Source organism: Balaenoptera borealis, assembly GCF_965194805.1.
Source record: "Balaenoptera borealis genome assembly, contig: HAP1_SCAFFOLD_1613, whole genome shotgun sequence".
In the NCBI taxonomy this organism is placed as follows: Eukaryota; Metazoa; Chordata; class Mammalia; order Artiodactyla; family Balaenopteridae; genus Balaenoptera; species Balaenoptera borealis.
The window spans coordinates 92743-107595 of record NW_028122622.1 but is presented as its reverse complement, the minus strand read 5'-3'; the positions used below and the strand labels follow the sequence as shown (position 1 = coordinate 107595).

Genomic DNA, 14853 nt, shown 5'->3' with positions numbered 1-14853 from the left:
GAAAAATTCCCTGAGATTGCAACCTCCAAGCCAGACAGCTTTCCTATGGAATGACAGAGAACTTGTCAAGGTGAAACACCAGTCTGCGGGAGAAAGGGAGGAAGAGAATGATGGAAATCGTTTCTGGGAAACTATTTTTACATTATGTGTTGTTTGTTCCCGGTAAATAAACTGAAATCTTCTTAACAGTACAACAAAATCTAAACCACTAAAGCCAACAATACAGGAGTATAACGTTCGAAAAAAATTTCTTTGGCTGCGCAGCATGTGGGATCTTAGCTCCCCAACCAGGGATTGAACCCACGCCTGCTGCGTTGGAAGCGCAGAGTCTTCACCACGGGACCACCGGGGAAGTCCCAGGACTATCACTTTTAAAGGAGAAGGTACAAACCCCTCGGTTCTATGAACTGGAGATTTTTAGTAAGAAGTCAATATATTTGTTGTTAGGCACATTTTATGTTAGGCTGTCTCCCTGCACAGGATGCAGGCGCCTTGAGAATGGAAGTCATATCCCTCTATAGTACGTCCCTCTTCTTTCTGCTTTGCAGTTTGCTGCTCCACTTGTTCAACCCCACCTAGTAATAACCTATACTTCCCTTGTTCCTGTTTTCCCATCTGGAAAACAGACAAAAGGCAACCAAACAACGCAAAGGTCTCAACAAATAAGGGATATCCAAAACCAGAGATGGCCAGAACTTCTGTACCCCTGATGAAATAGTCCTCATACAAAACCTGATAATCAAATTCCTTAATGCTAGGAATCACAGTGAAAAATAGTATCTGAACTGACTTCTGTCAGATGAGTGAGAACTAAGGTTAATTCAGTGTATCTGAAGCATAGAAAGTGAGGGCAAAAGTGGCACAAGATGGGGCTAGAGAAGCAGAGAGGATTCTAGACCACGCAGAGTCTTAAAGGCCAACAGTGTGTTTTCTATTCTCAAAACAATGCTTGTGAGCGATGTTTATGAGCAACGTTCCAACTTGCTTTGAAGGTTTCTTGTGTGAAGAGTGGATTGGAAGGAAACAAGATATATGGACACCAGTTAGGACCTAATCGCAACAGACAGGCAAGTTCAGTATTAGGAAGTTGAGGAAGAGCTGGCTGACAGATTCCAAAGAAATTCAGGAGATGAACTGAAGCGGGCTTAATGGGGTAGGAGATGGAGGAAAGGAAGGTCTTAGGGAATTCAAGGGTTTACTGCACACATGAGCAAAGTCTCAAAATTAATCATTTGAACGTACAGAGGCGGATCTCCCAAATGACACCGGTTAGGAAGCAACGGTACGCCCTTTAGAATTCCTAGAGACAACACAAATCAACTGTTTCGATGGAAAATTCGGCGGGACTCTTGATTTCCATGGGAATACAGAGAAAAGAGACACTGATCTGGCTTGCAGGTATATTTAGGAAGTTGTTAGCCGGACATCACCTACTAGTATCATGTAAGTAGGCCGTCCGAAGTAGGAAGCTTAGGGGAAAAACCTGGAGGAAAACTTAAAAGCTTAAGCCACACCTCTACACTACACCACCTTTCACAATTTCTTCTCAGATAAGCATCATCCCCATCAGTGAAGAAACTCGTTCGTACCTCATAATAGGAAAAACAGGCCTAAAGATTCAATGTGTGTCTTGGGAGGTCCCATCTATGCGATATCTTCCTGGGACCAGAAAAGGCCCCAGGAAGATCCATCTCTGCACCCCTGAAAGCTTACCACCAAGGAAAATGACTAGGTCCATAGATTTCCTCCCTCAAACCAGCTTACCTCACACATAGATCATTAGCAACTCCGCCCTTACTCACATTATCACAGTCACAAGAGTGGTTAGGGAGAAAAGCACTAACCAGGGGAACTAAAACAGAGGCAATCCAGGCCAAGCTGGGCTGGTGGCAGATATCTTGCTCCTTACGCTCGGGTGCATAATGCGACTCACCACAGTGCCTTTTTCACAGACCCTTTTGAACGTTTCTCCACAGAATCCAACAGCTCAAGTTAGTTCATGACGCTTCAAGGTCAACAATCGTCAAGAGAAAAACATGCAATATGTCTTACAATGTTGGATTCCTTACAAACAGGACAAGGAGATAACCATGTAGACAAAACCAGAGCATTTGAAAACATCTGTATTCTACAAACACACCAGTGAATGCTATAAATAAGGTACTATGACATAAAACAAAATGAAAACTAGATGTGAGACTGTTCTCTTCAGTGTACAGACTTCATGGCAGTTGCTGCACACTATCTAGCTACTTAGATCTTTAACTCTCTGTTCTGTTAATACCAAATGAGGCCCAAGTGTGTCAACCTGTTTCCCACAGAAACCAAAAAGTCTACATGCATCTCTTTTCTCCTGTGCCCTTTCACCTTACCTGCTCCCAATTCTCCACCAACGTCCTCCTCTTTCTCTAATTATTCTCCTCTTCATTTTGCTTGGCCTTGCCCCCAAGCATGCAAGACAGAGAGTCCTAGAGGTCCAAGATTCTAGAGTGGCTGTTTGCAAGGCGGAGGAGATTACAGTAACTGCCACACTGTATATACTTCTGTGCAAAGAAAAAGGGACAGTGTTCAGAATGTCTCTCACATATAACAAGAGCTGGAGATGGCAGGATACCTGTGTGGCCCAAGGAACTAGAGCTAGCAAATTATGGGCCAAACAATTGCAACCAAAGGCTGGAAGAGGAAAGGTCTGCAACCAGCTCTGTCTCCTAGCTCTCTGGTATTTGCTGCCAACGGGCAGAGTCTATTTCGTGAAGCATCAAGCACTGAAAAGAAGACTCCTGCTGCTGGAAGTTGACAGGAAGTAACGTCCAATGCAAGATCAAGGCTTGTCCTCGAAGCAATGCCCATAATGGAAGAAAAAAAAAAAAGAGAAAGCGGAAGAGAAATGTTAAGTCGCAAGTCCAACCTGGCCCCCAGCCTAGCCCAGCCCAAGGAAGGTAGGAGTCAAGGAGAAGAAACTAAAAGAGAAGAGCCTTGGACCACAACATTCTCCACAAGGTACACTCAAGAAACTTCACCTTACTCTTGAACCAAGTTACAAAGAGAGCTTCTTAATCCCTACTTTGGCTCCTTAAAAGCTGCTATCAGTTCACTCATTAGACACATCTGATTTCAGAACAACTGTAATAGTTCAAACTAGATGGCTCTTTCCTTCCTAAGGATTATTAATTAAAGAAGATCTATATAGCTCTAAGTATATGATACATAAAATAGAATACTCTGTAGAATATAAGTAACTCTTAGTTCAGTGTATTAATGAACGTCTGTAAGAAATGTGGCAATGATTTCCCTAATGGAAGAGCCTGGGGGAGGTAAATCTGTCTTCTAGGATTTCCTCCTCCCCAAAGCTCAGAAACTCAGGTGTTGTTTTAGCTCTCCTACACTCTCTTCACCCAAGCCCGCCTTCCTGTTGGGGATCGGACCTCCCTATTGGCTCTCTCATACCTTTCAACTGCCTGCTTTGTGACATCACTCTCCTCCCAAACCTACTACCACTTGGTAGAGCCTTGGGGTTTCCGTGGAGCTGTTTGGACCAGTAACCAGTGACCTCTGTACTGGACACGTGCGCCGTTCAGCTGCAGCCACTCAGACATCCTCTAGTGTTGTCTCCTCATCCCTTGTACCTGCAGTGGATGCTTCCTCTTCTCTGACCATGTCAGGTAAGAAAAGAAACTTTGGAAAGTTTTGCGTTCGATTTCTTTTGCCCCTAAATTGAGTAGGAGATTCAAAATAGCATGGAATAATGAGGGAAAGTATTGAACTACAAGTCTGGAGACCTAATTTCACTTTTGACTTTGACGTTTACTATCTGTGTGACTTTGGACAAATCACTGGCTGTCTCACAAAGCCTGTTGCTTTCCTTAACTGTTACGTTAGGATACCACATTGGGTTGATCACTCTGATCCCCTTCTTTTCCAGTATTGAGCCTTAAAGGGTACCCATGTAGAAAACGAAATCAGACACTTCTCAAGAGTGTTTCAACAGAAACACAGAAAAGCCAGGGGACATAGAAAACTAGCAATATATACCAAGATGTTTCATCTCTAATGGTCTCCCTCCACTAGGATTTCGACTAGTTGAAAAGAGAGAATAGGGAGAGAGGATGGAGAGTACTGGGCTCTACAGGGAGGCACAGAGTCGAGCGTAAGGAAGTTTAGGACGGTTTTCATTAGCACAGGCCAACAGGCACCAAGAGATGGGAGAAAATGTAAGAATGAAGAGGGAAAGCATAGAGGAGCTCTCAAGAAAAACGGAGTTTGCAATGGAATGCTGATGGGAACCAAAGATTTTCAATTAAAGCAGAAACAGCACAGAGGGAAACCTGCTCAGAGCAGGGCAAAACCAAGTTGATGGTAGCAAACCCTTACATTAACAGACTAAGAAGGAAAGTAAGGCCAGAACAGGGGATCACCGGGAAAGGCAGCTTATCAGAAAAGTCATACTCCGTTTTCTTTCTTTTATTGCCTCTCTGAATACAGTTGGCCACTTGACAGTTTTGAATATAAACATTTTAGAAATACGTTTTAGAAATGATGCCTCCTATAAACAAGCAACCACAGTGGTTATCTAGGGGGCTGCTTTTCAGTGTTTTATTCTTTCTAATTTTTAAACTAGGTAGACATTTCACCAATTCAACATTTTAAGTGATATCTTCTAAATTGAATCAGAAGGACTATTTTCCTTGGTGTGATATGTAGGTTCTAAGGCAAGGCTGCTTTTCATTTTTACAGTTATTTCCTTCCTAACACAGAGAGCACATTGATCAACAGCATCGTTCGCTTGTAGAGCTTAGCTACCGAAGAAGAAGAAGAAAAAGTCAAGCCCCACATCTCTAATTCCCCCCCCCACTTAGGGAATTCCCTGGCGGTCCAGTGCTTAGGACTCGGTGCTTTCACGGCCAGGGCCACGCGGCGCGGCCAAAGAAACAAAACAAACAAACATCCACGTTTATCGAAAACCATATTGTGGAGTCCTGTGGATTTTCTTACATTTGAAAATCTTTTTTAATTGGATTCTAGGCATGATGGTTTTTTGAGGTTTTGGGATGCCATCTTCTTGGATGCTGAAGATGATTCTAATCTAAGTTCTAGGATAAATCCAAAAACCTTCCTGATACATTTTAAGCTTCCTTTCTGCTTATTATATAAGCTATATTCATTGAAATATATATTTCTCCTAGGCTTAATACCTCTTACTTGCTGGGTAAAAATATGAAGGAGCACAATAATGAAACTCTTTTACACTTATTATTTTGCTGTCTGCTTCGTACCGGTTTTCATTGAAATACTTGTCTATATGTGTTGTGGCTACCTATACATGCACATTTATTGCATTCTGTTGCTTGTTATGCATTTTTTACTGACATACCTTCTCTGTCTGTATGCATTGGCTAGGAATTCATTCACCTCTATCACCTCCATCGTGTCTTCTGGTTAATAGTATTCACTAAAATAGAGTGGGCAAAATTCACTTTCATAATATTGCATGGATAGTACAGAATGCCATTTGTTAGTAAATTCATTAGGCTTCGATACTTGCCACATACCTCAGTTTTCATTAATATCTATGGATTTCTTTTTCGTTAACGTAATATGCTTGTCATGATTTTTCTTTGTCTTTCTAGAACTTATTGTATCTTCCTCCATATAAATCATACGCAATAGATCAGCTTATTCATCTATTAATTATTACTGCTATTATTATTGGTGGTGGTGTTATAACCACTTTATAGGTGAGGAATCTGAAGTAATCAGATAACTTTTCCCTTTCCAAAAGCACTTAAGAAATCCACTTTCGGGTAATCATTTTGAGGTAGGATGAGAAACCAGGCTTGAAGAGGGCAAAAATGACTCTTTCAATTCACCAGTTGGACTGAGCTGTACGTCACCTCTAGGTAATAGCGTGGGAACTGCACAAGCAAAGGGAGACACTGAAGACGACCATGGTAATAGCCGTACTGTTTTCTAATGGACAAAAAAAATGCCTATATTATAAGTTCTATTTCTCCTGCTTTCTGGCAGTATCATGCTCAGAGTGGAGTCCTGGCAAGGAAGTCAGGATACTTAGGTTCTGAAACCTGGTAATGATACTAACATAATGAGAGAACTTGAACAAGTCAACCCGACCTCTCTGAGCCTCAGTTTCCTTACTCACGAAATGAGACTGAGAACATCGAAGTTCTCTAAGGGCCTCCTAGTTCTAAAATGCTTCCAGTCTAGGAAATAGCATAGAAGTCAATACGAGTGCAGGCTGAAGGGAAAGACAGGGCAGGGAGAAGGTTGCTTCCAGCCTAGAGAACAATCTCTGAACCACACCACTTGGCTCTTCTGCCCGTCTGTGCCCAAGATGGGAGCACAGGCAGTTAATAGAGAAGAGTGGAAAACTGCTCAGTCCTTACAGCCATCATTAACTGTCTGATTTTGGGTTTCTCAGGAAGTAGTGATAGTAGAGGTGTCCTGATAGCAAGAACCTTCAGATGATGCCGTTCCTCAAACGTAGTGAGAATTTCTCAACCTCCCTGAGTTTTTCATGACCCTCTTGTTCTTACAGAAAATTTCCAACATCCATCTCTACTTGGAACTCTAAATTCTCTGCAGCATTCTCCTCCTGTGGTGAGCAATGCAACTTCCCTAACACGAAGTGTCTGCAACTTCTCCAGAGTCTCTGCCCCTGCCGTCAGTTCGGCATCGGCTACTGGTACCCCTTTCCAGACACTCATGGGTAGTGCCTACCTTTACCAACATTCTAGCACGACTATGTTATCTGGAGTTACTGACCACAGCCAGATCTCCACTTCAGCTGCTTCCTATCCAGGTGTTCTTGAGTGGGACATCACAGCAAGCACTGAAAAGAATTCTTCTTCACTCGGAGACTTTACTCTGGCACTCACTGACCGCCACACAGCTGCCTCCTCCATGTTTCTGGCAGCCCAGTATGATAAAACTTCAGACGCCAAGAACATGGTCCCTCTACATCCATCGCTTTCTGCCAGCCTTGCTCAGGGAACACCATCTCAGATTCCAAATCAGGGGCAGAGCCGCCTGCCACTTCCCTGCCAGGAAGGAAGCCAGGTATATTACTATCACCAAGGCACACTGGGGTCTTTACTGTATGGAGAACTTGGCTCCTGCCCGCAATCCTACGGCTCGGCGTCATACACAGGAAGTCGGGCCTCTGGGCAACCAGAAATGGGAATGGGACTGAAGGAGATTCAGCCCACAAATATCCGACCACCAGCTTCCACCTCTGCAGTCTGCCACCCTGTGTCTGCTCAACGCATCACAGAAACAAGTTTTCAAGGTGAGTATAACAAACGCCAGAGAAAGTTGAAGAATGAGGTCGGCACTCAAAAATGGGGTCAAATCGACAGCTGGGAAGGGGTGTAGAGGCAGGTAGAATTTAGATCCTGAGCCTTTAATAACCACTACCTTCGCTCAGTGCCCTCTGTTTTTAGACTCTCTATGAGAACACCTAGGGCTTCCCTGGTGGCGCCGTGGTTAAGAATCCGCCTGCCAATGCAATGCGGGGGACACGGGTTCGAGCCCTGGTCTGCGAAGATCCCACATGCCGTGCAGCAACTAAGCGCATGTGCCACAACGACGGAGCCTGCATTCTAGAGCCCGTGAGCCTCAACTACCGAAGCCCACGTGCCTACAGCCCATGCTCCGCAACAAGAGAAGCCACCGCGATGAGAAGCCCGCACACCGCAACCGAGAGTAGCCCCCGCTAGCCGCCAACTAGAGAAAGCCCGTGCACAGCAATGAGAGACCCAGTGCAGCCAAAAAAATAAATACGTAGAATAAATAAGTTCAAACAGTAAATAAATACATAAATATAAATTACAAAAAAAAGAACACCTAATGCAGGTGGGAAGGTGGGAGGGCCACTGTAGAGGTCATCTATGCTACATGTACAAGAACCCCGAGAGCACACCAATCGGTACCACACTTTTCACTGCTGTAGCCGATCGTTCCCCCTGTACTGCCACACTGTAGCACTCCCTTCCCTCATCTACTGCTATAGTCTCTTCGGAAGGTGTTTCAGAACTCTTGTTATGAGAGTGCCAGTTGAACTGTCCTCACTTCCTTCATTTATACCAGGATTGAAGACCTTGTGGTCCGAGATCCTGTCCAGAGAGCAAGCAGGCTAAGACTCTGTCTTTGTTGATGTATTTCATCAGCAAGGGCTCTACCCCGTCTCCTAGTTCATGGTGTGACGTGTTCTTGGCCTCTCGGGAAAGTGGGGAGAATGGAAAGGACCCTATATGAGAATGCTAGGCTTTGTAAAACATTTCAGGTTTTTAAAAATAAGACTCATTTTGTATTGGACTTATAACAGTCCTATGAAATACAAAGCGAGCCGAGAATCAGCGACAGGAAAGGCTCACCAGTAAGAATTACAACAGTCACCGCTTACCTCGTAGCATAGGGCACTGTCCATGATCCTTAAGAAGAGTTAGTAGAAATGCCTTGCCCATCTTGCCCCTGAACCCCTTGAAAGGTACACGACTGCTGTGTTGGTGTTTAGGGGGAGCATCTCACTTACCAGGGACTGACTTCTCCCTTGATCCCTTTGTAGGGATGGAGACCTCCCCCCTGGTGATGAAAAATTCCCTGGGATTGCAACCTCCAAGCCAGACGTTTTGTGTGACACAAAGTCAAGAACTCCCCAAGTCCTGCAGTAGCAGAAACAGCCACATACTTGAGAGTAACCCACCATCTGAACTTGGGGACATTTCAGTGACAGCTCCAGTCCAGAGTGCCAGGCGTCTCCTGGCCCTGCCTCCAGCTCCAAGCCAGGGACAAATAGAGAGTAAGCACGTGGATGATATCAAAACCAAGCTTTCAAAGCCTCTGGATGCCTACCAGATCCCAACAGAGAACCAAGATCCTCCACTACTCCCTTTAGGAATCCCTGATATTCACCAGCCGCTGGCCTGCACCGATCCCCTCAGCCAAGAGGAGCAGCCTGGTTCTGAAAATGCTGATCTGGGAGAGAACAGCCGGAGTCGTCAGGACCTAGGGACACTTGAAAATGGGATTGAACCTAGCAGTGGTCTTGCAGACATTACTACACTGGCGGAGGATATTCACCTTCCCCAGCTCTTTAATCCTTTGAAAGATCTTGATCAATCCCAAGGTCCCAACGTGATCAAAGCTAAAGACACCAGAGCCATTAAGGTGAATCAGGTGCAGGAAAAGCCAAGTGTCATAAAGGTTCCCTCTGATCAACCCAGGAAGAACAAACAGAAAGCCTCTGAGCCTATCAGTGGCGCTCCCAAGGCCAAAATCCAGCCAAAGAATCCAGAGTGCCTGTTAGGGGGAGAAGTGGTTATATGCCACGCTGCAGTCAGTGACAGGGCTCCTGTGAACACGGCCAAGCACTCTCAAGGCAAACCTCAGAAAGCTGCATCCAGAAAGATCAGCAAAACTAAGAGCCACGGGCAGGAAAAGACCAAAAGGACCAGAGGGAGAAACAAGGCTGAGGAGAACAAGCAGTCAGGGAACAAAGTCAAGGCAGAAGAGAAGCCAGCAATCCCCCACACGAAGCGAAAGGAACACCAAACTGAGCTTCTCCAACAGAGCTTTCAAAAGCCTCGAACCTCCCTTGGCGTGCGCATGCTGGAGTCTGTGAAGGTTCTTCATGCGCTGGGGAAGAAGAATGAGACGAAAACTGGGCTCTCTTCCTGTCGGCTCTTGGGAAAGTCAAGCAACCCCAAAGACCCCCAGCCACCCCCAGCTATCCAGCCATGGCGGCATACCCCACGTGAGGGGAAGGGTCCTGAGAAAACGCAAGTCCAAGCCCAGAAACCAGACAGCAGTGCTGAAACAGAGTGTCCGTCTCCAGCCCAGTATGAGCGGCCTCCTCCTGGGAAGGTCAAGTTGATACCTCTGCCTTTTTCTGCCTGGGACAAGCCTCAAGCTCGACCCGCTCCTCGGAGGCCACAGTCTCTGGCCTCACATCGGCCTGCTGGGGCTTACCGTGCCCAGCCTGGTTCTACTGACTCAGCTCAACCTGCTGCAGCCAATTCATCCCAGCCAGCTCCTGCCTCTTTGCCAGGCCCCGCCAAACCAGCTCAGCCAACTGTGACCAACCCAACCCAACCGGCTTGGCCCAACCATACCCAGCCTCGTGTCCCTCAGTCTGCTGCTCCTAGGCCTGCACCCTCCAAAACTTCATCTGGCGCTCCTCTCCAGCGGGAGCCTGTTCCCCCTGCTGTGAATAAGCGCCAGTCCCCACCCAAGCTCCAAACCCACTTTCTACTCCAAGACTTCAGCAAGCAACGAGTTCCATGGAGGGAACCCAACGTGCCTGAGCCAGTCATGTCAAAGCCCATCGAACAAGAGCAGAGGCCAGAGCGAGAGGCCATGAAGAGGCGGGCTCAACAACAACGGGAGAATGCTGCCAGATACACCTCTTCGGGCAAGCTGCAATTTTTCACCGAGAGGGAAAACGAAATGGAAATTGCCGACTACTACGGATACGTCAAGTGAGAGCTGCTAGGATTCTTGGTGCCACCTTGGCTACCAGCTGTTCTTCCATACACAGGTAAGACAGGTATAGAACTGAATAAGTAAATGGAATACAATTAATAGACGAGTAACAAACCTTTCGAATTTTCAGATGCTGCTAACTGGGGCGTGAGAAAGGAAGGACTGAAAGTTGGATGGGAGAATGAAGGAAAGGGGTAAAAACTGAGCAAAGAGGAAGGAACTTGGCCCAGGGCTAGGAAGGCCAAAAGAGACGTATGGATTTAGGAAAGGAAGCAGGAGCGAGGATGAAATGGCAGAAGTAAAAAGCAGGGTCAGAGGTCTGGGTTGAAAGAACACAATTGGAGTAGAGTTGAAGGTGACAGAAGATGAGTCTAGGTTTACTAGGAGAAATAGAAAAAGTCTCTCGGGGACGCTGGCCTTAAGTCTCACAACCACCAGATAGGTATTTCAGAAAACAAGAGGTTCAGGACACATCTCTGAAAGGTCTGAGTTGCCTTATTCAGGTGTGACTGTAGTGGGGGAATAGGGAAATCTACCAGAGAAGTGGCTAGGGCTCAGAGTTATCCTAGGGGCAGCTGACGACAGGGGCAGAGCCAAGGGAACTGCTGGATCAGGAGGCCCACGAACAAAGCAGGGGCATAGCCGCCTGTCACTTCCCTGCCAGGAAGGAAGCCAGGTATATTACTGTAACCAAGGCACACTGGGGTCTTTACTGTATGGAGAACTTGGCTCCTGCCCGCAATCCTACGGCTCGGCGTCACACACAGGAAGTAGGGCCTCTGGGCAACCAGAAATGGGAATGGGACTGAAGGAGATTCAGCCCACAAATATCCGACCACCAGCTTCCACCTCTGCAGTCTGCCACCCTGTGTCTGCTCAACGCATCACAGAAACAAGTTTTCAAGGTGAGTATACAGACGGCAGAGAAAAGTTGAACAATGAGGTCAGCATTCAAAAATGGGGTCAAATCGACAGCTGGGAAGGGGTGTAGAGACAGGTAGAATTTAGATCCTGAGCCTTTAATAACCACTACCTTCTCTCAGTGCTCTCTGTTTTTAGACTCTATATGAGAACACCTAGGGCTTCCCTGGTGGCGCCTGCCAATGCAGGGGACACGGGTTCGAGCCCTGGTCTGCGAAGATCCCACATGCCGTGCAGCAACTAAGCGCATGTGCCACGACGACGGAGCCTGCATTCTAGAGCCCGTGAGCCTCAACTACCGAAGCCCACGTGCCTACAGCCCATGCTCCGCAACAAGAGAAGCCACCGCGATGAGATGCCCGCACACCGCAACCGAGAGTAGCCCCCGCTAGCCGCCAACTAGAGAAAGCCCGTGCACAGCAATGAGAGACCCAGTGCAGCCAAAAACATAAATACGTAGAATAAATAAGTTCAAACAGTAAATAAATACATAAACATAAATTACAAAAAAAAAGAACACCTAATGCAGGTGGGAAGGTGGGAGGGCCACCGTAGAGGTCATCTATGCTACATGTACAAGAACCCCGAGAGCACACCAATCGGTACCACACTTTTCACTGCTGTAGCCGATCGTTCCCCCTGTACTGCCACACTGTAGCACTCCCTTCCCTCATCTACTGCTATAGTCTCTTCGGAAGGTGTTTCCGAACTCTTGTTATGAGAGTGCCAGTTGAACTGTCCTCACTTCCTTCATTTATACCAGGATTGAAGACCTTGTGGTCCGAGATCCTGTCCAGAGAGCAAGCAGGCTAAGGCTCTGTCTTTGTTGATGTATTTCATCAGAAAGGGCTCTACCCCCTCTCCTAGTTCATGGTGTGAAGTGTTCTTGGCCTCTCGGGAAAGTGGGGAGAATGGAAAGGACCCTATATGAGAATGCTAGGCTCTGTAAAACATTTCAGGTTTTTAAAAATAAGACTCATTTTGTATTGGACTGACAACAGTCCTATGAAATACAAAGAAGGCCGAGAATCAGTGACAGGAAAGGATCACCAGTAAGAACTACAGCAGTCACCGCTTACCTCGTAGCATAGGGCACTGTCCGTGATCCTTAAGAAGAGTTAGTAGAAATGCCTTGCCCATCTTGCCCCTGAACCCCTTGAAAGGTACACGACTGCTGTGTTGGTGTTTAGGGGGAGCATCTCACTTACCAGGGACTGACTTCTCCCTTGATTCCTCTGTAGTGATGGAGACTTCCCCGCTGATGAAAAATTCCCTGGGATTGCAACCTCCAAGCCAGACAGCTTTCCTATGGAATGACAGAGAACTTGTCAAGGTGAAACACCAGTCTGCGGGAGAAAGGGAGGAAGAGAATGATGGAAATCGTTTCTGGGAAACTATTTTTACATTATGTGTTGTTTGTTCCCGGTAAATAAACTGAAATCTTCTTAACAGTACAACAAAATCTAAACCACTAAAGCCAACAATACAGGAGTATAACGTTCGAAAAAAATTTCTTTGGCTGCGCAGCATGTGGGATCTTAGCTCCCCAACCAGGGATTGAACCCACGCCTGCTGCATTGGAAGCGCAGAGTCTTCACCACGGGACCACCGGGGAAGTCCCAGGACTATCACTTTTAAAGGAGAAGGTACAAACCCCTCGGTTCTATGAACTGGAGATTTTTAGTAAGAAGTCAATATATTTGTTGTTAGGCACATTTTATGTTAGGCTGTCTCCCTGCACAGGATGCAGGCGCCTTGAGAATGGAAGTCATATCCCTCTATAGTACGTCCCTCTTCTTTCTGCTTTGCAGTTTGCTGCTCCACTTGTTCAACCCCACCTAGTAATAACCTATACTTCCCTTGTTCCTGTTTTCCCATCTGGAAAACAGACAAAAGGCAACCAAACAACGCAAAGGTCTCAACAAATAAGGGATATCCAAAACCAGAGATGGCCAGAACTTCTGTACCCCTGATGAAATAGTCCTCATACAAAACCTGATAATCAAATTCCTTAATGCTAGGAATCACAGTGAAAAATAGTATCTGAACTGACTTCTGTCAGATGAGTGAGAACTAAGGTTAATTCAGTGTATCTGAAGCATAGAAAGTGAGGGCAAAAGTGGCACAAGATGGGGCTAGAGAAGCAGAGAGGATTCTAGACCACGCAGAGTCTTAAAGGCCAACAGTGTGTTTTCTATTCTCAAAACAATGCTTGTGAGCGATGTTTATGAGCAACGTTCCAACTTGCTTTGAAGGTTTCTTGTGTGAAGAGTGGATTGGAAGGAAACAAGATATATGGACACCAGTTAGGACCTAATCGCAACAGACAGGCAAGTTCAGTATTAGGAAGTTGAGGAAGAGCTGGCTGACAGATTCCAAAGAAATTCAGGAGATGAACTGAAGCGGGCTTAATGGGGTAGGAGATGGAGGAAAGGAAGGTCTTAGGGAATTCAAGGGTTTACTGCACACATGAGCAAAGTCTCAAAATTAATCATTTGAACGTACAGAGGCGGATCTCCCAAATGACACCGGTTAGGAAGCAACGGTACGCCCTTTAGAATTCCTAGAGACAACACAAATCAACTGTTTCGATGGAAAATTCGGCGGGACTCTTGATTTCCATGGGAATACAGAGAAAAGAGACACTGATCTGGCTTGCAGGTATATTTAGGAAGTTGTTAGCCGGACATCACCTACTAGTATCATGTAAGTAGGCCGTCCGAAGTAGGAAGCTTAGGGGAAAAACCTGGAGGAAAACTTAAAAGCTTAAGCCACACCTCTACACTACACCACCTTTCACAATTTCTTCTCAGATAAGCATCATCCCCATCAGTGAAGAAACTCGTTCGTACCTCATAATAGGAAAAACAGGCCTAAAGATTCAATGTGTGTCTTGGGAGGTCCCATCTATGCGATATCTTCCTGGGACCAGAAAAGGCCCCAGGAAGATCCATCTCTGCACCCCTGAAAGCTTACCACCAAGGAAAATGACTAGGTCCATAGATTTCCTCCCTCAAACCAGCTTACCTCACACATAGATCATTAGCAACTCCGCCCTTACTCACATTATCACAGTCACAAGAGTGGTTAGGGAGAAAAGCACTAACCAGGGGAACTAAAACAGAGGCAATCCAGGCCAAGCTGGGCTGGTGGCAGATATCTTGCTCCTTACGCTCGGGTGCATAATGCGACTCACCACAGTGCCTTTTTCACAGACCCTTTTGAACGTTTCTCCACAGAATCCAACAGCTCAAGTTAGTTCATGACGCTTCAAGGTCAACAATCGTCAAGAGAAAAACATGCAATATGTCTTACAATGTTGGATTCCTTACAAACAGGACAAGGAGATAACCATGTAGACAAAACCAGAGCATTTGAAAACATCTGTATTCTACAAACACACCAGTGAATGCTATAAATAAGGTACTATGACAT

The 14853-nt window shown here is 46.0% G+C and overlaps 1 protein-coding gene across 1 annotated transcript in view; it reads right to left on the bottom strand.

Annotated features, from left to right (window-relative positions):
- Positions 1-20: 20 nt before the first annotated feature.
- The window catches only part of LOC309622135 (uncharacterized protein), a gene marked incomplete at both ends in the record, with an annotated part of 99790 nt that continues 84957 nt past the window's right edge, over positions 21-14853 (bottom strand). The window contains 2 exons of the mRNA XM_082409289.1: positions 21-83; positions 12627-12764. Of these exons, the coding sequence (XP_082265415.1) occupies positions 21-83; positions 12627-12764 (201 nt within the window). The remainder of the gene's footprint in view (positions 84-12626; positions 12765-14853) is intronic.